Source organism: Meleagris gallopavo, chromosome 29 (assembly GCF_905368555.1).
Source record: "Meleagris gallopavo chromosome 29, MGAL_WU_HG_1.1, whole genome shotgun sequence".
In the NCBI taxonomy this organism is placed as follows: Eukaryota; Metazoa; Chordata; class Aves; order Galliformes; family Phasianidae; genus Meleagris; species Meleagris gallopavo.
In genome coordinates this window covers 5,285,248-5,307,501 of record NC_139432.1, presented here as the reverse complement: position 1 = coordinate 5,307,501, position 22,254 = coordinate 5,285,248, and the positions used below count along the sequence as shown (strand labels likewise).

At 37.2% G+C, this 22,254-nt stretch overlaps 1 protein-coding gene across 6 annotated transcripts; it reads left to right on the top strand.

Annotated features, from left to right (window-relative positions):
• Positions 1-115: 115 nt before the first annotated feature.
• BRCA1 (BRCA1 DNA repair associated) lies at positions 116-20,681 on the top strand. 6 transcript variants are annotated; one of them, XM_085210729.1, is made up of 22 exons: positions 116-227; positions 319-386; positions 1,220-1,319; positions 3,056-3,109; positions 3,381-3,461; positions 4,307-4,395; positions 4,484-4,626; positions 5,576-5,606; positions 6,623-6,668; positions 6,905-7,020; positions 7,517-10,741; positions 11,403-11,488; positions 12,170-12,344; positions 13,085-13,410; positions 14,441-14,528; positions 15,336-15,413; positions 15,742-15,782; positions 17,135-17,218; positions 17,656-17,710; positions 18,065-18,138; positions 18,534-18,594; positions 19,580-20,681. In XM_085210729.1, exons 3-22 carry the CDS (start codon positions 1,240-1,242, stop codon positions 19,687-19,689), a joined length of 5,043 nt encoding a protein of 1,680 aa, XP_085066855.1. In that variant the 5' UTR covers positions 116-227; positions 319-386; positions 1,220-1,239; the 3' UTR covers positions 19,690-20,681. The 6 variants fall into 6 exon arrangements, with proteins under 6 accessions (XP_085066855.1, XP_085066854.1, XP_010722928.2 ...); XM_085210728.1 differs by having other exon boundaries at positions 6,902-7,020; XM_010724626.4 differs by having other exon boundaries at positions 117-227; positions 5,576-5,684.
• Positions 20,682-22,254: the final 1,573 nt, after the last annotated feature.

The following is a 22,254-nucleotide window of genomic DNA, read 5'->3' as shown; positions in this document are numbered from 1 at the left end:
ATTCCTCTTCCGGAAGCGGGGGCCGTCCAGTAGAACCAATCAAACATGTTCTTTCCTGTCCCACCTCATTGTAGCCTGATAGGGAGCGGCACGCGCCAGAAAAGGAGCGAATAGGATGGCGCCTCTCGGGCCACGTGATATAAACTGGGCGTAGGATTGGCTTTCTAGTGCGTCGGTTTCTGCATTGACGGAAAGGGCGCGAGATGTGACACGGTAGAGGCGAGCGGGTTAGTAGAGCTAGGCCTTTTTTGGGCCTTTCTGCTGCAGAGCCCTGAGATGCTGCCGCACGGTGGCTAAAACGATTGGTTTTCTTTCTAGGGTGCGCTGTATGTGCGTGGTGACCTCTTCTTTCCCGATCGGTGTTGACGGTGCCCGGGGTCCTTTAGGTAAGTGCTCCTGCAGCCTCCTCTGTGTCTGCATCTGCTTTGAAAGCTCCTTCAGCTCGCGGACGTGCTTGTGGGCTCGCTTGCTGAATTTCTGTTGAATGCCGTTCCCATCAGCCTGATTTGGCTTGCCTTGGGCTATGAGGCTGAATGGATTTCAACTGAATGTGCAAACTAAGCCTTGCTCGAAAGAGAATCATAGAATGGTTGGGTTGGAAGGGACTTTGCAGCCCCTGCCAGACTTACTCCAAATCAGGCTGCTCAGGTTCCCATCCAGCCTGGCCTTGGACACCTCTAGGGATGGGGCATCCACACTGCTCTGGGCAGTAGTGCCAGGACCTCACCACCTCTGAGTAAAGAATTTCTTCCTCACATCTGACCTAAATCTTTCTTTTTAATATTAAACCATTCTGCCTTGTTCTCTACTACCTGTCCATGTAAAAAGTCTGTCTCTTTCCTCTTCGTAAGCACCCTTAGAGTACTGGAAGGCCACAGTGAGGTTTCCCTCTTCTCTTTAGGCTGATTAAGCCCAGCTCCTTTGGTGTGTATTTGTAGGAGAGATGCTCAAGACTCCAAGCATCCTTATGGCATTCTCTAGATCTGCTTCGCTCACTCCATGTCTTGTTCTGGGATTGCCAGGCCTAGATGCAGTACTGCTGATGTGGCCTCACAAGGACAGCATAGAGGAGGACAATCCCTTCCCTCACCTATCCCTAAGTTGATGCAGCCCAGGATACAGTTGGCCTATGTTGTTTTATGTATCTTGGGAAAGCCACATGGGAGAAAGCATGATCAAATGCAACAGATCCGAAACAATACTTTTTGTTTGTTTGTAGAGTGTTTTGATGTCTGAAGGATGGACTTGTCAGTGATTGCCATTGGAGATGTGCAAAATGTGCTTTCAGCCATGCAGAAGAACTTGGAGTGTCCAGTCTGGTAGACATTAAAATAATTAACGTGCTCTTTATTTTTCTCTCTTCTGTTCAAATATTTTGTCAATACCACGGTCATGAGAAAACATAAAGAATAGTGTTCTTAAAACAAAATATATTAATAAGTAAGTAAATTTGTGGCAGGAGGTACATTTTGTTTGCGTGTTCCATTAAATATTTCTTATACATATTTCTTACAACCTAGAAGTATCAGTGCTCTATCCAGGTGGGGGAAAAAAATTAGCTGATTAGAGCATTGTTTGCATGCTAGCAATGCTTTGCATGCTTTGTCATTTGTTTCTAAAAGTTAAGCACAGTTCATAGTTATTTAAATGCAGAGGAATACTAAAATGGCAGAGGTTTCAGTTCAAGCCTAGCTATTTAGGATGCATGATAGTCCTTTAAAAGACTTGCATCTGTTGAACAAAATTGCTTACGTTTATTTTGTCTGTGGTGGAAAATGTTTTTAAATCCTTTAATCTTTCCAGATGAATTTAACATTTGCTTCTCCAAAGGCAAAAATGTAAAATAATTTCCTTGTTGATGGTAACATCTATAAAGCCACAGAGTAGAAAACATAGAATGTCTATTAAAAAAAAAGAAAAACAAAGACCTTGCATCCAAACTCTTCTGAAGAGGCAGCAGGATTCTTGCTGAGATGTTGCCATTGAATGGGTGGCTTTTCTATTAATTGACTTAGAAAAAATAACGTTACAAGAGCTAAAACTGAAACCATTTCCTTCATCTGCTGTTCTTTAGGCATAATGGTATACTTTTCCTTTTTTTTTTTTTTTAATTAGAGCAATTAAAATATTAAAATGTTCCAAAATATGCCTAAGTGAGATTGAATGAATAATGCATACCAAAGTAATGCTGAAGCTAGTTTTGACACTTTGCCTAATAGCAAAAAGTAAACCTATATGTTAGGCTGTAATGTTATATTTGCCTTTGTGGGTTTTATCCAAATTAGGCTTTTGTATTCTTTTAATTGGAATCATTATATAAACTACATACGTGTTGCTGAGTTGTAGACAGAACAGTCACAGAGAAACTGCCTCATGTATATTCCTAGTCTATAAAACTTAGGAGAACCTTCTAACATAACTACAGCTGGTAATGTAGTAGATTATAACTTTTTAGTGTGTGTTCAAGGTAGATTATGCGTTAAGGTGAGGTCAGCAAGTGAATTGATTAAAGCTTTTTTTAAAGCCGTAATATAAAGTTGAACATTAATTTTCACATTGTACTAGATTGAAGTGGGTTTAGAATAGAAAAAGTGGGGGAAACAACCTAAATATTATTCACATTAATGTATCTGTGGATTTGATTCACATAAATGTTGTAGGAATCCAGTGGACTCCTGAACCTCAGCTTTACACTGTGTTTCGCTCTTGACACAGGAGGTCACTGTTGAAAAATAATCTGTTAGTGTTCTAATACTGAGTTTCCTCCTTTGCTGAATAGTGTCTCTAGAAAATGCGATCTCTTTCTCAGAGAAAAGCGAAGATTGTGGGGAACAGTTGATAACATCTGTTTCATATAATAACAATTTTGATACTGTGCTTGGTTCTCAAATGGGAAATGATCAAATCTGGTCTATTTCTCCTCCCCATTGTGATATTTTTCTAAAGATTTTTTTAAAGTCCACAAAAATGATTGTATTTCTGAATTTTGTACTGTTGCTATTTTTAAGCAAGAACACAGAAGTTACGTTTTCCTTTTTCATTTTTCTTTCTACAGTTTGGATGTGATAAAAGAGCCAGTTTCAACAAAATGTGATCACATATTCTGCAGGTAGGTTTGCAGACTTAAATTACCGTGCCTAGTCAACCTGTTCTTATTCTCCACGTATACTTCTCATCACTGCTAATGATGTATACTGCGTTTTGATTACCTACTCTGTAATTTCGAAAGTGGGAAAGTCCATTCTGAAATAACTGCAGTTGTACAGATATGTCAGAGTGGATCAATGAATTCATCTTAACATTAGAACAAGAATAGAGGCATTCAGAGTAATAAGGAAGAATATCTACTAAGTGGTACATTGTGATTATTTTTTCTCTAGGTTCTGCATGTTTAAACTCCTCAGCAAAAAGAAAAAGGGTGTAATACAGTGTCCTCTGTGTAAGACTGAAGTTACCAAGAGGTAATGCATCTTTGCAAGTGCACTTGGGGATGAGAAGTTTTCTCTAAGGAAAAGGTGAATTATTGCCTTGTAGCAGAAATGCTAAGTCATGGCTTGAGACAGTGATTGATTACCTGGTGGGAAAACAAGGCTAACCCAGAGGAGCTCAGGTGCATGCAATGCACCTCAGCGACCAGAAGGGGTGTAGCCAGGATCCACCCCTTCCCAGACCTTGTTTAAGGGTTGGCAGTGGAGGCAAGGGTATCTTGCTGGAAATCCCTGCCTACCTGAAGTTTTCCAAAGATGACCAAGTTTTCTTCCTTTGTTTCTGATTCCACAGCTGCTGTATTTGGGCCTGTCTTTGGCCACAGCCAAAGACTTTGCTACCCCACTAGTATTGCTATACATTCCAATGCATTGTAGTGTTACATGTCTTAAAAATGTTGTAGCAGAAAACTGAAAAAAGAAAAAGTTGATTGAATGAACTGTCAATTTCTATGGAGTAACTCTTTAGTGCCTTACCTCAATATAGCTTTTTCTTGTTTGAAGTAATTACAAGTGAAGATGCTACTACTAACAACTAAGTGCTATTAAGTATAGGTAATATTATTGTTAATCATTCCAACTAGTTTCTTTGTGCTAGGTGTATGTGAGGAAAAGTATTGTGGCAATTTTCCTTTACGATAATGTTTTAATTCTGGCACTGGGCTGTTCTAGGGAGTTGTACTACTTGGCAGCAGTTTTTTGTTGTTTCATATGCTAATTTGCGGTTTTGCTCCTTCTTTAAGTCTAAATTCTTGGAGAGCTATTGAGAGCTTGCCCATACATTTTTCTTAGAAACATTTCACATGGTGGTGTTATTTCAGAAGTCTCAAAGAAAATTCCAGATTTAAGCAGCTAATTGAAGGACTGTTGGAAGCTATCAGCGCATTTGAGCTTGATACTGGAGTAAAATGTAAGTATTGTGATTATTTACTGGAATAAGTAATATGTATTGTCTTGCAAAATGTGAGAGAATTATTTTTGTATCTTTGTCTTTTCAGTTTTAAGCAGTCACTTTCCTAAAACATCCACAGAAGCTGCTACTGCTGAGCTCCTGGGTAATAACAGTTCTGTCATCCAGAGTAAGGGTTTCAGAAACAGGAAAAGATCCGCTAAAGAAAATGGACAAGACAGCTATACCTTGGTGACTTTTTTGTGCAATGTATTTTTTAATTGCTCTGCTGTTGTTTATGTTGTTTTTTGTTGTTGTTGTTTTTTTTAACTTGGAATGTGTGTATACATAGACGAATGGTATGATTTTTGGTTTGCTGTCAGATGCCTGTTTTGCTTGAATATTATTCTAGATAAGGACATCTAAATACTTCTGTCTTTGAAGTGTTGTTTATAGAAAATGAGTTGAGCTTGAAAAATATAATGTTATTGCAATATATTGTCAAAACTAGGTTCAAAAGCTTTTTTTTTTTTTTTTCTTCTCAACAACTTGTTTAATAAGGCTGACGAATGAGTATTCCTAAAGGCATTTTTTTTTTTTTTAGCTTTGGGTAATTGCTATGTGTATAGAATCATAAAATCATAGAATGGTTTGGGTTGGAAGGGACCGTTAAGATCATCTAGTCCTAACTCCCATGCCATAGGCAAGGCAGTTCCGTCTAGAACAGGTTGCTCAATGTCCTGTCCAGCCTGGCCTTGAATGCTTCTAGGAAGGGGGCATTCACAACCTCACTGGGTAACCTGTTCCAGTGTTTCATCATCCTCACAGTGAAGAATTTCTTCCTAAGTATACCCTCTTCCAGTTTAAAACCATTTCCCCTTGTCCTGTCTCTACCTGCCCTTATAAAAAGTTCCTCCCCAACTTTTCAGTACAAGTCTGTTCATGATGAATTATTAATCTTTCTTATTTCATCTACCTGGTACCGAATAGGATATTAAATATGATAAAACTTAATGATGGGAGCTTTGGAGGAATTTGTAGTAAATTCCACTCTTGACACAAGTATGATAAATTGGATATTTTGGAATTTTGTATAGAAGCCGTACTCTATGCAGTTTAAGTAATTCAACTTTTTTTTTTTTTTTTTTTTTTTTTATAACCTACTGTTATTAATAACTATTTCTTTTTAATCTCCTGTCAGGGGGAAGCTAATGTGGATCCAGAGCTTACAGGTAACAGGGTCGAAGGGTGTTACCTAAGAAACAAAAAACAGAAGCGTGGCATTGAAAAAGGTGTACTTATAGAGCTTGGTAAGAGCTGTAGTACGTACATATGTACCTTTTGAGTTTATGTCTAACACTTGCAAAGTAATGGAAGGTGTTGAAATTCAGTCTTTTCAAGCACTAATTTCTATTCAACACCTGAATTGCAAACAAAGGAGATTACATAGACTAAATGGATTTACCAAAGCTGGTAAATCAAAGTACTTTTTACATGGTTTATTGTATATAGGAAAAATCTAAGGCTCAGTGAACAAGATCCGGAGAAGATAACTGCGGAAGTAAAATGTTATTTATTACTAATAATGATTACTACTGTTGTCTACAAACTAAGACTTGTTTGTTAGTACTTAGGGCCGTGTTTCTTAAATATATTTGAGAATGAGATGTGAGAAAATATTTCTACTTGTTCTGGCTTTTCAGATCTCCATTTCTATCTGATGCTGAGTACTGCAAGAAATGTGATGTAGTGCATGGTTGTTTTTGGTTTGTTTTTTCTGTTTCTTTCCCTGTTCCTTCAACATAGCAAGTGTTCATTTTAACGGGTAGTACTCATTACCTTGGTTTTTGGGTTTGTTTGTTTTTTCCCCTTTTTGTTTATGCTAATATCAAGCAAAGAATCTGAGACACATTGCTCTGACTTCTGGTTTTAAATTCTAGATGCTGGCAGCTGTTTCTGTATAAATTTGGAAATTGGAACTCTTGCTAACTCTGTTATCAGTATTTATTGTATTTAAAAACATCATATCATGGATGTGATAACACAACTTTATATCAGAGCTGTATTTGCACATAGAAACTGTAATGATTAAAGTCAAGTGAACTTAATCTCGACTGATAAAATTTGAAAACTACTATCTCTATAAAGAACTAAAGCATGCACACTTCTATGATGATAAAAACTGAATCTGACAAGAAATCTTCCTCTGAATCATTCCAAAGAAGAGTAACAGCTAATTTGTTTTTAGGCACTGATTCATCTGAAGAGCTTTTTATACTGGCAAGTGATACTGGGTAAGTAAATGTTATTGAGGATTTTGGTTTTTTGTTTTGTTTTTTGAAAATAACAGTTCAGCATTCTTAACTTAGTTGTAGCAAGGGTTAACCATGACTCAGCAGCCTGATTTCTCCAAAAGCTACTTCCAAGAACAAAAAGGAGAAAACTTAAATACAGGCTCCTGTTACAACATAGTGGATGTTACCTCTGTAATGAAAGTAGGGTTTTTTTCCTCCTTAAACCTTCCCAGCAGGTTAGAAGACAAAGAAGAACTAGAAGAACCTAAGAGTGCTGAGAAGTATGGAAGTTCTTGCAATACACAGTCACTCAAGCTGGGTGCTAAAGAAATAATTTTACCAGATGTCATAGGTATGTTTGTTATTTTAGTGACAAAAATATTGAGAGGAAAGCTTGAAAGAAAAGCCACAAGTTAGTATTTTGCTTTCACACTATTAAATGTATATTCTTGCAGTACTGTATTCTGTAGTTCTATTGATGCCTACTGCTGGTAATATAAGGCAATGCCTGTAGACTACATGCCCGATGTGGATATTTTGTGTAGAGGGACAGGAAGAAAACAACTAACTGGATCTAAGTGCAAAGCTAATTCTGTTCTACATAAACTGTTATATTATCCCTCATAATGTAAATTGAGAGAAGAATCTAGTCCTTCATGTAAGGAGTTGGATGAATGTATGTCATATGTAATTTGATATTTTTACCTTTCTCTTGAGAGTGGTTTGTTCAGTGTAATATCTTGTTTTGGAGGGAAACGAGCAGTTGTTAAAATCAAAAGTTATTAAGCCTGTCGTTGTTCTCATGCATTTAAAATAGGGCTTAATTTATAACATTTATAAATCTTCAGGTGAAACTGATTTCTTGAAGGAAGCTTTGAGCAAGAAAAGCATGCTGAACATCACTGAACATGTCAAATCTAACCAAGTAAATACTGTTGAGGGCCAGAGTTCTCCTTCAAATGTTTTTGATGCAGACCTACTCACAGAACAGTGTAATGAAATAAGTAATGCCAGTCCGTTAAAGAATAATTACACATCTTTCTCTAATAATGCAGAAGAAATGGATGCAGAGGAATCTCTGTGCAGTACTAAAAACCAAGAGCTTGACTTTGAAGATGGCTCAGAAAGTAGACTGAATAAAATAAAAGAAAAGGATATTTGTGTGCTAAGTGTGGAAGATGTAGAAATGTATGAACCCGTGAATGATTCTTTACTTGAAAAAGAACCTCCTGTGGAGAAACCACAGCCAAAGATACCTCACTGTCCAACTCTGCATGAGGTCTCTAGGAAGAGACTGAAGCAAAGCATTCAGAAAGTCAATGAATGGTTTTCAAAAAGCAATGAGATTCTATCTTCCAGTTCATTCCAGAATGATCCTTCTGAAGCAACTGATGCTTCAGGTGAAGAAGATGTTTCTCTATCAGATAAAGATTCATGTATTTCAGAGAAGACCAACCCTATAGTAGATTCTGTGGAATTTGCAGTGTTTGAAAGAAATAAAAGATGGCCAAAACAAACAACATATAGCATCAAAGACAAAATATTTGGGAAAACATACGAGAGAGGGAGGAAATCAAATCCCTCTACTATCTTGAGAGACATATTGCCTGCTACAAAAAAAGATGTGGCTGCTGAAGAGGAGTGCTTGAATAATTCCAGAGAAGACGGACTAAAACGAAAAAGGAAGCCTGCCCGTGTCCTTCAGCCTGAAGACTTCATGGAGAAGAAAGATCTAGAAGAGGCAGATAGATGCCCTCAGGGTATCAACTCCAGCCTTGGAGATGCTGAGAAGAGAAAATGTGATGAAAATTCTGCTGTTAAAGAGAATTCCCTCCTTGAAAAAAGAAAGGTTAGTACACTAACTGAATTTGAGGAAGGAGAGTTACAGTGGAAAAATGCCATTGAAAAGGTGTCAGGCAAGGCCTTTGGACAGCTGGAACTGAGTAACTCTGATCAGAAGAGCACTAAGAATGCATGTTCTGCAGCAAAAGGATGCAGACGTTCAACTAGAACCAGGTGTGCTATACACTTAGGAGATAATAGAAATCCAGATTCCTTTGATCCAGCTGAGCCACTGATTGATAGCTATCCAAGCAGTGAAGAACCAAACAAAGTTGATTGTGAGCAAAGACAAGTCAGACGCAGCAGGAGACTTCAGCTACTTTCTAAAGAGATTACAAAAGAAACAGGAGAAATGAGAATAACTAAGGAAGCAAGAAATTCTGACAGTGGCCCAGAAGGGTCTGTCTTTGGAGTTGAAAGGAATGTGTTAGTTCACGACTCCCAGTGCAAAGACTTGAAGCAGCAGGATATATTGAGTTACACGTCACTCACTGATTGGAATGGTGCTGATCTGGAAGCAAATGGAATGCAGATTAGTTCAAAGAATTCAGCTGACATGGTGAAAAACACAAGTCTCTTCAATCCCACATTTTCTTGTGAGCATTCAAATTTTAATTCCCCTTCACTCAAAGCAGGTTCTCAAGAAGGTGAAATGCTAGGTAGACTTTTCCTCCTACAGTCTCCTTCAAAGACTGTTCTGGACACTGCTTCCATCCTGACTGAAGAGAAAAGGTCTGGGTCATGTACTGCTTTTCCCCAGGACAAAGGATGCTGTTCACAGAATGTTCCTGAGGACTTCAGAATTGAAAAGTCACCAATCACTAAAAATGTTTCAGAATTGACCGTGGAAGCTGAAGACAGTGAGTTAGACACGCAACATCTGCGAAATATATTTAGGAGTTCAAAACGGCAGTCTTTTAGTCTTTATCCTGCTCCCATGAAGACATGTACCACAGATGATGTTGAATCTGGAAAATTGAATACTTTGTGTCCTGATCAGGTAGAAAAAAGATGTAGTAAATATTTTATGACAGAAAATTTACAAGAAAAGAAAACAACTGCTGAAAATTTGAGTAGTGTTTGTGAGAAGTTTAAGACATGTGAATCCGCTTGTGTTAGTCCTGTGTCGTGCTTTGTCAGCAGTGCTGAATGTGTGCATGCTGCAGAGCATCAAGAAGATATTTTAAAAGTTGCAAATCATGGGAATATTGTTAGAAGCAATAGAAATCTCAGTGATCAGAGTAATACAGAAGAGCGTGCTTTCCAAAGAACAGACCTGAACACAGTCAGTGAAACATACTTCAGTTCAGAGAGCAATCAAGTGGAAAATGCTGAAATTGTTGATGGCAAAGAACCAATGCAACATTTTCAGCCCAGTCCAATGGTTTGCCCTACAGTTCACCAACAAAATCCAGCTGAATTCAACTGCGAAGTCACTGGAAAAAAAAGTAGCAAAAAAGAGAGAAGTCTGGTAAAGGGCAATGAAGAGCGAGTAATCCAAACTGTCAACACGGGGTTGTCAGAGTATTTAGTTAGAGAGGTACTAGAAGAATCTCTTAAAGGCCGCAGTGATTTTACAGATCTGTCTGAAACCCCTGATGGCTTACTGTGCTCTGACAATGATACTGAAGATAGTACCAGTTTTTATGTAACTAATAGGAAAGACACATCTGCTGTGTTTGTAAAAAGAAGTGGTGCTGTCCTGATGAAAGAAGTAAATGATTCAGTTGTTAGCTGTAAGCCAAGATCTGAAGGTATTCAGAGGTCTCGGAGAAGAGCCCAGAAACTGCAATCTTCAGATGAAGAATCTAGTGAGGATGAAGATTTACCATGTTTTCAGGAATTAATGTTTGGCAAATCAGTAAGCACACCTTTGCAGATCAAAAAACAGGTGACATCTGTGGTACGGTCTTCAGCAAATCCCAGCATGTTGCCTTGTAGTGAATGTCTTAATGAAAATAATGAACAGAAAACACTTGAAGCTGCCCTAAGCAATGAGTGTGTTTCACCAAGCCAGGAGTCAGAATGCTCTGTGAACCTGTTTTCTTCCCAGTCCAACATATCTGAAGAATCGGTTGATGGAGCACATGAGATGAGGAAAACTTTAACACAAGTGAGCAACATAAATAAGAGTAAAGAAGCTCTTCATAGTAGCAGTGGAGGGCTGAAGAGAAGAAAAAATAACTCCTATGATGAATACCAGGAAGATCCAAATATGGGGGCAAACCTAGGTACAAACCAAGATTTTTATCTCTGCAGATGTGTTAGTAATATCATTGGCTTCTTGATGTTTGCATGGGAACTTTGTGGGCTTACTTTTGTAAAGTAATGTATCAACTATGAACAATCAAACAGAACAGGAAAAAAATCAGCCCTTGGTGACTGATTTCCTGAAAATTCATGTGGTAAAATTCTTTGTTTGGGGAAAAAAATGAATAGACCAGGCCTCAGAGGACAGCTAGAATCTGTCTGATGGGAGTTAATTTTTGACTGGAAATACTAATGTTGCTATTGCAATGGCAATGCTTGGATCTATCAGCATAGTTTCATAGAGTCTACCTAAGCTATTACTGCAGATGAAATGTTTGTTGAAATTGGCTGTAGAATTCTGAAGTAATTATTTTGATATTTTTCTGACTTAAATATTTAGAACTCTCATTACTGTTAAAACCACTTACCTTGACTTCTGCTTATTTTGCCATACCTGTGGCATGGTATTTTTTTGGAATGTTCACTTGAAGTAGATCTTTGCTTCTCACTTAAGCCTTTACCAACCTTCTCATTTTATCTCTACAGTTAACAGTTGGCTAAGAGGTCTGTGTGATAAGAGAAACTGGATGGTTATTGTTGGATTTTCTCTTCTAACTTGGGTTTTCTTTCCTCTCCTTCAAGGTGAAGCATCTGGATATGACAGTGAAACAAGTCGTGTAGAGGATTCACATGAACCATTTTCTCAGGGTGAAATTCTTTCTACACAGGTGAGTTTGTGCTCAGCATTGCAGAAGCAGTTTACATATGTTTTCAGTATAATTGGCTAGTATGCATTCTAGGATATAAGCAAAAGCTGCCAAGTCAGCTGCTTGATAGCTTGATAACTGTAGAACTGCTTCTATGCCATTATTTTTCCTACCATTTTCCATGGTGACATTACATTCTAATGGATGTAACTTGTTATGTGATATTGATTACAGTGCTTAATTGGAGGAGATGCTTGTTGTTAAATCTCCATACTTGACCAATGCTGGAAGCCTCAGATTTTCCTACATTTGTCTTTTTTTGATGGTTACTTACAATAATTGGTGATAATATAGACCAGCAAATCCAGTCCTTATGTTTAGAGGCATAAAGTCTTTACCTTTTAAGGGTGAAGATTTAAAAAAACATTCAATATCAGAATGTTATGGAATAATACGTATATAAAACTTAAAGCGCTGTTCATTGAAAAGTCTATCTAGCACAGTATCTCTTCTCAAATATTTTGTTTTAATACAGCATGTGTTCGTTATTTGTTATGCTAAAAACGCTATAGCTGCCTTTTAAGGCAGGTAGTAACAAGTAATTCAAAATTATTCTAATACTTTACAAAACACTTGAAAAAATTAATCATACTATTTAAAACTGAGTTTGCTAACATTGGCACAATCGTGTATCACTTGCAGCAGAAGAATGCTATGCAGAATAACCTAAAAAAGCTACAACAAGAAATGGCTGTACTTGAAGCAGTGCTAAAGCAGCATGGAAGTCAGGATACTGAGGTATTGCCCTTATGCAGAGAACTGCCATATGCCAGTAGTGGAGGAACGCTTGGAATGGAGCAGATGAGACAAGAAATGGGTAAATAGCAAGGAAAACATGGAATTCAAAGCCATTTAGTGACTTATCATGCCTTTACTGCGTATGGTTTTTACTGTGCTATCATATCTTGTTAATGTTTTAAGCTGAAAATAATCACAGTGTAATTAACACTGAGAGGCTGGTTGGTTAGTCTTTAATCCACACTGAGTTAATAAGGCTCATTGAATTGCATGACTTTTACTGCAGTATGAGAATACTCTGTCAGTTCATAGAACAGATTTTGAAATGTGACATTGCTAAATCAAGTAAGCAAAACTATTATAGTTAACTACAAATAAAATGCTGGAGAATGAATTCAACAAATTAATGATTAGTAATGATTACTTTACTTCAGAATAGAAAATTAATGCAATTTTTTTTTATGCTAGAATACAGATTTCTGGCTCATAAAAGCCTAAATTGATTAGAGTTATTGACAGTTTCTCACAAATTACGGGCACCTTCTAGCTGTCAAATAAATGTCCTTCTACTGCTTGTGAACGCAGATATGGTAACGTGGTATTTAATATAACACACTAAATAGTGCAATTTTGCTATTGGCCTGTTTTAATACTCTGCTCTAGCCACCTGATATGTTAACTGAAATCTTACTTTTGTAAATGACAATATCTGAAATGCTGAACAATAAGCAAGCAAATTTAAAAGGTGACACAACAGCTTTCTACCATGAATGAAAGATACGTGAAATTATTTAAAGGTGTATTTCCCTTCTCCTCTAGAAAATGTGTCTGAGCATGATTCTGAGACCAAGCTAAGTAAGGCATCTGTTTTACCAGTTCTCTGCGGAAATGTGACCAGGAATCCAAATAGCTCTTCCTCCTCTGTAAAACACCCTTGCCCTCAAACTGCAGAAGCAACAAATAATTCCGCTGTAGCTCAGAGTGATAACAAAAGCAATGTTCAAGTATGTGAATCAAAGAGAAATGTATGTTTTCCTACATCTGTACTGCACAATGCAGCTGGGAAAGAAAATGTTGCAAGTTCAGGTACAACTTACAGGACAGAAATGTCAATTGTGGCATCCGGTCTGAACCAAAGTGAACATGTGAGTATATTTTGGAATGTTTGGAGACTCGCTGTAGTCCTCAATTTAGAGATTAGATCCTATAGAGGAAACCAATCTTACAGGACTTACTGTTTGTAACTATGGTAACCAATCAAACTTGGTTGGACACTCCTTTTTAAAAAAAAAAAAAAAAAAGAAAAAGAAAAAAATGAGGCCTAAAAACAGCACTATGAAGCTTAGAGAAGCCTGAATATTTTAGGAGACTTTCTACTGTCTAGGAGGAAAATAGTATTCCAAAACATGTTTTGGAATTTCTAGCATTTCGGCAGATGAATGCTGCAATGCCTGCTCTTCTAAAAATTTCTAAAGAAAGATGCAAAGATCATAAAAATCTACTTGTCAGCTTCATAAATACCATATTGTTCTAATGCAATCATATTGCTCAATTCTGACCCACTATTGTTTAAACTTACAGTTCAGTCAGCTTTTGGAATTAATTTTCAATTAGTAAAAGAAGCATACAGTGTTGGGTTTGTTTTTTCTGAAACTTACCTAGCTTAAGAATGTAATCATAAGGAATGAAACAATCTGCTCTCCTTTCAGTATTTACTCACAGTGTTTGGTGGTCTGATGATCAAGTACAGTGGAGAACATTAGGTGAATTAGGGGAAAAAGGCTTTCCTACATCTTTATATTTGTCAGTAATGTTTTCAGAAATAAAATTGCTATTAGTAAATTCAGTTGTACAGATTTTTGTTCATTATTGTTTGCCTGTTAGGGAGTGTTCTAATTTATATTGGGGGGGGGGGGGGAGGGAAGATAGCTGCTTTCACAGGGTTTAAGCTAATAGTATGCATAGCAGCTTTATCTAAGGAGAAAGTAACTTTAATGCTTTTTAAATATGTATTAAATGTATTTATATTTTAAATATGTATTAAATGTATTTATATTTGTTCAATGTGTGCCAACACAAATAAAAAAACTTTAGTTACATTATTTTCCCATGAACTGGAATTGTTTGTTTGTTTAACATGTTTTGCTAGCTGCTTGTTTTCTAACTACTTTTCAGTTGATGGTCCAGAAGTTTGCCAGAAAAACTCAGAGCACTTTCTCTAATCACATTACTGATGGAACAACCCATGTCATAATGAAAACAGGTTTGTTGGGAGTGATGTGAACAAACCCCATATTTACACAAGTGAAAAACTAGACTAACAACTAACCAACATGAAGATGGTTTGGCAATACATTTAAATAAGTTAGAGGAGGAGATGTTCACAATTTTGTGTATTTAGTTTTGGGTATACAAATCTATAATTCACGAATCAGGGAAGGAGTGTTTTGTTTCTTTGTGTGCTTTTAAAAACTTGCTAGAAAAAAATATTTTGAGCCAAATCTGAATGCGGGTACGCTATATTCTGTTATATATGAAGCACTTTTGGATGGCTCATGTTTAGATGCAAACTTGCTTGTGTGAGCCATTACTGCTTTTAAAAACTAACATAAAAAGGGAGCCAGAAAGTCCTGTTATTCCTCATAAATGGAATTATTTTTGTTTTTTCTCCTCGTGTATCATAAACAGCACGACCATATGGTTTAGGAGAGCTACATTGTTCTGCCTTCGTACAAAAACAGATAGGATGAACTGTCTTCTGAAAACTGTACCTGTCTCAGAGCAGAAGAGGAGCCTAGGCAGCTAGTCATATAAATGTTTATACTAACGTTAGGCACTAAATCCTCAGTTAGTATTCTGTGTCGTGATAGTATTCATGCCTTTCCTTGTCTTTTATCTGCACTGAATAGCAAAAAAAAGGTTCTAGAATTTCTGAGCCTTTCTGGTCTTTGGTCTTGCTATTTCCCTTGCCTTGCTTAGCAAGATTCATTTGCTTTTAGTACAAAGTATCTGAGGTGCTTTTCACTAGTTGCAAAACTGAAAGATTGCTTTGCTCTTTTTTGCTCTGCAGATGAGGAGCTGGTATGTGAACGGACATTGAAGTACTTTCTGGGTATCGCAGGAAGAAAATGGGTAGTTAGTTACCAGTGTGAGTATAAGTTATTTTGAAGAAAAGTAGTCTCTGCCCTTCTACTACAAATGTACTCTCCTGTTGTTCCAAGTAAAACATATACGTATATCTTTTCCTATCTTAAATATGTTAGTATATTCAAAACAACACAACAGTAAGATCAAGCTTCTTTCTCTTTTGAATGTTTTCTTTTCTGTTTTCTTTTCTTTCTGCTTTCGAATAGCCACTTTGGATTCTTCCTTTCCCTGCCAATAGCCTTTTTCTCCCTCTTAATTTAAATCTGAGTTGCTTGGTATCAAATTTTGCTGCATAAAATGATTTGCCCTGTTCTAATCTTTCTATTTAGGGATAATTCAGTCTTTTAAAGAAGGCAGAATACTGGATGAGGTAAGTTGTTGTTTTGGTTTGGTTTTTTTGTTTTGTTTTTAATTTGAGTGAAATATCAGGTATGTGAATTATGTTTTTACATTGAAGCAATTGGTAATCTCAAATATTGTCTAGGTATTTAATACATCAGAACAGGTGTGAAAACTGAAATTCTAGTTTTACCAGAAGTCATATTTTAATAGGTGTTCGGTGTTACTGAATACATAATGGGTCTCTATTATTTTTGGAACAGCTTATAGACATTTTTTAAATAAGTGTTCCTATTGATATTGATGGATTACAGAATGGAGGAAAAGATCTATTGTTTGCCCAAACTAATAGCTGTACACAGCTATACATGTGCCTTTATACATTTTTCATTAAACTTTGTAGAAGGTGATTACTGAAAACTTGTTCCAGTATTTAGTACATTTCCTAGAAGAAACTGCATCTTTGTTATGATACCATTTAAGGGGATTTTTGTGTGTGTGTGTGTGTGTGTGTGTGTGTGTGTGTTTCTGGGTAGTGATTGGATTTTTTTTATTTTCTTCAAGTACAGATATTTGGGGAATGTTGGGTTAATGACACAATACAGATTTTATGTATATTTAACAAGCAGAGATGCCCCCTTTCTGAACTGAAATCCATACACTCAGAAATATCTCAGCCCTAGAAAGGGATATCAAAATCCTTCTCTGCCTGGGGAGAAAGAGGAAGATGCTGCATAAATGACTGAGTGCTGTTAACCTTGTCACAAATTTTCACATTGCTTTGAGCAATGAGAAGACCCTCCCGATTAAAACGAAATCAATTGTGGGATTTTTTGTTTTGTTTTTTTCATGTTGAAATACATCTCTGTTCCTCATAATATTTTAGAAAAATAGAATACATGGAAGTTCTAGAGAAGAATATAGCAGAAAATAGTTCATTATAGAGTCAGGTATAGGCCTGAAATTATCAAATACTGCACTGTATTTGTTGTTAATCTATATGCTAAGTGAATGCCTTGGAATAAAATAGATATTGAAATTTAAATATGTGAAGATAACAATCAGTATAGAACCTTCATATTTTTTATCAAATGAGACTTTCCTGATAAATCTTAGTTTTTGCTTCTATACTGTTTGCTGTATTTCTGTATCATTTCACTGATGATATAATATATATGATTCTTTAGTAATTGTAGGATGCTGCAGAAGTTCCATTACTGCTGTCTATTATTCTTTCTTGAAAACACTTAAAATCAAGTATATGAAGAAAAGTAAAAATTTCCAGTTCTGCAATCCTAGCTTTCTCTTGTTCTACCCAGAACTCTGACCAGGAAAGCGTTCTCAGTCTCTGACTTAAGGTTGCTTGCTTATGTTATGTTCCAGGAGAACTTTGAAGTTAAAGGAGATGTAATCAATGGCAGAAACCACCAGGGTCCTAAGAGGGCTAGGCAATCTCTGGCTGAAAAGGTATGAGCATATCAGGAAAGAAAATCCTGTCTGGCCGTGACTGTTCAAGGTGTGTTGCAGCCTGCCTATCTGGAACATTTTTCAGTTCCTTATGTACAGAGTTGTACAAATAGAGTGTATTTTCAGTGCCACTGGTAGAGCTCACATTTCATGTATGAAAGTGACTTTCTGTGCTTAGAGTGGATGATATCTTTTTATAACATTAGTATACAACAGCACAAGCTTGATTTTTTTTTTTTATTTTTTTTTCTCCCTCTTTTATAATGTGCAAAACAAAAGAATCTCGCGAAAAAAGCTTAAAAGCTTCAGTTAAGCTTTGTGAAACAGTGCCTGGATCTTTAACCAGTTCTGGACGTGCAGTGAAACAAGCATGGCATAAGTGTTGTCCTGTAAATATATCGTATGTGTATTCTGTTAACACGTTCCTTGTTTTTCAGATCTTTAAAGACTTTGAGATCTGCTGCTATGGACCTTTCACTGATATGACTACAGGTAGTTTTGGTGAAACTGAAAATCCCATTATTGAATTATTATTTTTTTTTTTTAATATAAAAACATGAAGGAAGACTTCATGCAATTCACTGAGTTTTACATTTGACCTCTTGGATATTCTTGTTCCTCCTTTATCCTGGTAATTCCAAAGCACTTACTTGAGATATAGATAAAACAGATACCCTCATTTTGGGTATCCCCAGCAGGTGCATCAGGAAAATGCTCTGGTGATTCTCCTGTACTTCAAAACAGGCCTTTTATCTAAATTATCTCTCTTTTACTAGAGCACTGTAGTAAGACTGTTTATCTATCTTTTGTTGTGTTTTTTTTTTTTTTTTTTTTTTTCTCCTCCAGGACATTTAGAATGGATAGTGGAGCTTTGTGGTGCCTCTGTAGTGAAACAACTTCATCTGTTCACCCATAAAGTAGTAAGTGTTAAAGGAATGTTGTGCTTAGCTACAGACCATTCACCATGTTAATTAATGTATGTGTTGAAAGGTTACATGGCCTTCATGGGTTTGTCAAAGATGAATCCAAGTAATTCTGTGCTGGCCAGGTAACTAATCTCTGTGGAAATTCACACTGAGGCTTCTTGCACTGGAAAGTGAGACTTCAGTTCCTTAACTTTAGGCACAGCATTCCTGGAGAAAAATAATGGGAGGAAACTTAAATTCTCTTTCCACCACCTCTTGAAGTCCACTCAAGTGAAGAAGCAGAGTCAGCCCAGTTATCACTCTGTTGCCACTCACTGATAGGTGAGAGAGTCATTTAAAGACAGACAGATAACTGTACCACTTTTATTTTCTTATCTTGGGAATCCTAGAATTCTACTGCTGTTGTTGTTGTGCAGCCAGATGCTTGGATGGAGGGCACAAGTTATGAAGGTAAAACTACTTATTGTCATGGATTGTTTCATGGTACATGTTGAGTGTCTCAGTATCACCTCAATGTTTTTAATAGTTAAATATCAGAGAGGTTTGTAGAGGAATGGAAATAAAACACCAAGAATCAGTCTTAAAAGATGGTCTATCAGACAGTCTCATAGCTTGTTGTAACAATATGTAACTGATTCTGTTGTATGTATGCTGTAGGCTTGGTTGTCCTGCATGTTATTGACTTTACGGAAACCATTCTGACTGCTAAAAGCTCATGAAAGGTGGAAAAGCATGTTATTAGAAGACTAGTAAGATCTAGTAGAAAGTCTTGGATGGGACAACATTCTCTTGGTCTGGAAAGAATATACAGTTACCAAGCATTAACTGACATCTGGAGTGAAGAGGCTTTTCCAAGAAGCCATGAGGTTTTTGAAAGTGCAAGTGTTTCAGACTTCACTTTGAGATGGTGGGAGTTGTGGGATGAATGGAAGCTAGTGAGAAACAAAACAGTGGAGCAGGAAAGTAATGTTGCAAATACAACAGCTGTTTCAGTGGTACTGGGAAAAGAGAAAAATCAAGACCCTGAAACAGTGAGGAACAGTCTGGGAACACCTCAGTAATTTTTCTGTTGCTTCTCTTATTGAGATCATGTGGTCCATATGCCTGAGTAGACAGGAACAGAGCCTCTGTCACTAGGTCCTAAATTAAAGGATAATGAGGACTGCAGTCTCTGATTTTTAATGTTTATTCTGTGGTGTTCTAAACTTCCTGCCAGGCCACTTGCCGAGCATCTATTCTTTATGGAGCAGCAATACAGCCTGCATTGTTAAAAGGAATAGTAGTGTCACATTGTTGTTTCTAGATTCTTGCTTTTTATCAAGGCCTTTAAGGTGTCAAAGCATATAGTTCACTGTGGAAGATATCAGTAAGCTCGCTTTAAATTTGCTTTGCCTAATTTATAATTGTTTTATTCTTTGTGTTTTTTGTCTTGCAGCAATCCAGCAAAAGAACAATGTTGCCGTGGTGACTCGAGAGTGGGTGTTAGACAGTGTTGCTTGCTTTGAGTGTCAGGGGTTGGATGCTTACCTTGTATCCCGAGACTGATCTGCAGTTCTTTTTCTGTTGCACAGTTCTTCTCAATACTGATACTTGAGTAATTGTTTTAAGAACTATGGATTTCTAAGCAACATGCAGAGATTATGTGCTTGTAGTATTCTTTTTCAGAGTTAATAAATATGTACTTACTAACAATGAAAATGCTTAAGTAATATTACTGTATAAAGAAACAGTTACCATCTTTGTTGCCATCTTGTTCTTTAAAGATTAGTATTTCTAATCTCAAAATAGTCCCTTAAAATTCGTGTAAAATAAATCAAAGAGGTTAGAACCTAAATAGAGGGGAAAAATCTAGAATATCACCTCCTCAGAGAAACTGTGATACATTATTTACCATCCCAGCCAGTTCCTGCCTATGTATTTAAGAACATCCTGGAGGCATACTTATTTACAAAAGTAATACTGGGCTCAGGTTGAATTAAAATATACTTGCATTCCTGAATAATCTTCATATTTTCATTTTGCCTAAATACCCTGAATAAGGATACGCGTATATCAATATGAAGAACCGCTATTTTGTGGTTACCAGTGCATGGATAATCATAGGCTGTGGACTACAACTGTTCTGAGAACTACAAACAGCACTCCTGTAGGACACTTTGATATCAGTTTAAACTATGTGATCACACAAGTGACCTATAAGACTTGTACTTAATCCCTAATATAAACCAATTCTTAAAATGATAAGCCTATGCCAGTGTTTTGTTGCTCTTCTGAGAGTGTATGTGGCAACAAGGAAGAGATAATAAACACAGGCACTTTATCCTAGCGACTTAGAATAAGCTCTGTAAGAATCTGTTTCTAGTAGTCCCTGTCTGCAGAATGAGACTGCAAAGAAGATATATTGCTTTTTATGAAAGAAAATATACTGCTTCCTTGTTTTCGAGCAGTTCAACTTCAAAAATAGTTCTGTACCTTTAGAACCTGTCTTCATAAAGTTGTTTAAAAAAAATCATAATAAAAACTTACAGATAAGCTAAGATCATTGTTTCGTTCTTGAATTGTGTTAGATTGTCTTGGAAACTTACGTAAAACATGTTTATAAATGTTGCAGTGTTAAAATTGATTTTAGCAAGATCTCCCTTATTTAAGAGCGGAACAAATCAGACACAAAATGTCTGAAATCTAGCCTCATGCAGGTGTAGAGGCAAAATTTGCACTCTTGACATCAAGCTCAGGCTATGAATTGATAGGAGCCTAGGTGCATTGGAGTGATGGTTCACTGTACGTGAGGCTTTCAAGTCAACTTGAGGGTGAGACAATTGAGGTAGTGTTTTATAACCAGGGCAAAAAAAACACTAACTACAAGCTGTGCTAGGGCTCTCTTGCTCCCTCTTCACCAGGCTCACTGGATGCAAGCTGAGGCTGAGAAGGACAGAGTACAGTCCTCTTTCTTTTTGCAAGGTGTGTGCTTTCTTTCCTCTGGAATCATATTGTGGTCCAGGAACTGCAAACGGGCTCTCCAGGGCTTGTATAGCAATAGCTTTGTGTGCATTGTATTACATGTCTGTCAAAGCTTATGATGTAAATATTTGGCTTGAATCAAAATGGAATATGCTGAAGAAGAGTTTGCTATAACGATTGTTTGGGATCTATGCTATTGGAGCAAAGGAAAACTGTTTTCTTGCTCATATGGATTGTTCCTTGCGCTGCCCATGTGATTCCAAGGCCACTACAATAGAAAATGCAGCCAATGTTTAAAGCCTGGTGGAGTCTCAGCTCCCTTTCCCAGAAGTAATGGGCTTGATTTTTAGAAGTGACTTCAGACTATTCTGCGTGTTCCTTGCGCTGCTGAGCACAGCCACATTAAGACTCTTCTGTGAGGTCAGTGCGTTACACAGAGGTTTGTATGGTGTGTCCTGTGGTTAATACTACTCTTGGGAGTTGAAAGGGAGGGGGAACGAAAGCTGATTTGTCTGTCTCTTTAGCCAGGCAACCATATGTGCATCTGTTCAAGCGTGTGTTGGCAATACTAATCAAAGTGCTGCTGGCACAGCTCTGCTCAACAAACCCTCTGTTTTCCTGTAGCAGCCAATTATTTTGCTGATCACCACATAGTCTCCTACAGACCACTGCCCTCTTAATATTTATTTGACTCTGGCAACCAGAGTGCTGGGGCTGCAGTTTGGCCTGTTCCAGTCCCACAGCAAGTCCAATGCTTTTTGCTGCTGTAAACAAAAGGCAACCAGTGGAAGAGTGGAGGGAACGCCTAGAGGGATGAGCAAATCTCATGCACATGCAAACTTCTTTAACCATATTAGTTCCACAAGTAGAAGATGCATGAACATCTTTGTCCTGACTCCCCATGGCGACTCCTTAGTGGGACATAAGTGCTAACTAGAGTGGTGGGAACAGGTCTGCACATCACCTTACCCTTCAGGCGAAAGGAACCTCATCAGCTTCAGCTCCAACATCAAAGCCCCATGCCAGGCTAGCCTGTGTATTGTCCTGCTGCCCTACATATTAACACAGTCAAAGAGAAGGAGGAAATCTTGTCTGCATCTCTCGCATTATCTTTCTTGTCTGACTGCCTCTGTGATTCTCCCTCCCCCC

What these genes read in the sequence shown, in the direction of transcription:
- BRCA1 (XM_010724625.4), top strand. Translation starts at nt 1,240, where the DNA reads ATGGACTTGTCAGTGATTGCCATTGGAGATGTGCAAAATGTGCTTTCA. An exon ending in GTCTGAACCAAAGTGAACAT is followed by an intron (nt 13,411 to 14,440) that starts GTGAGTATATTT and finishes ACTACTTTTCAG; the next exon opens with TTGATGGTCCAGAAGTTTGC. An exon ending in AAGGCAGAATACTGGATGAG is followed by an intron (nt 15,783 to 17,134) that starts GTAAGTTGTTGT and finishes GTTATGTTCCAG; the next exon opens with GAGAACTTTGAAGTTAAAGG.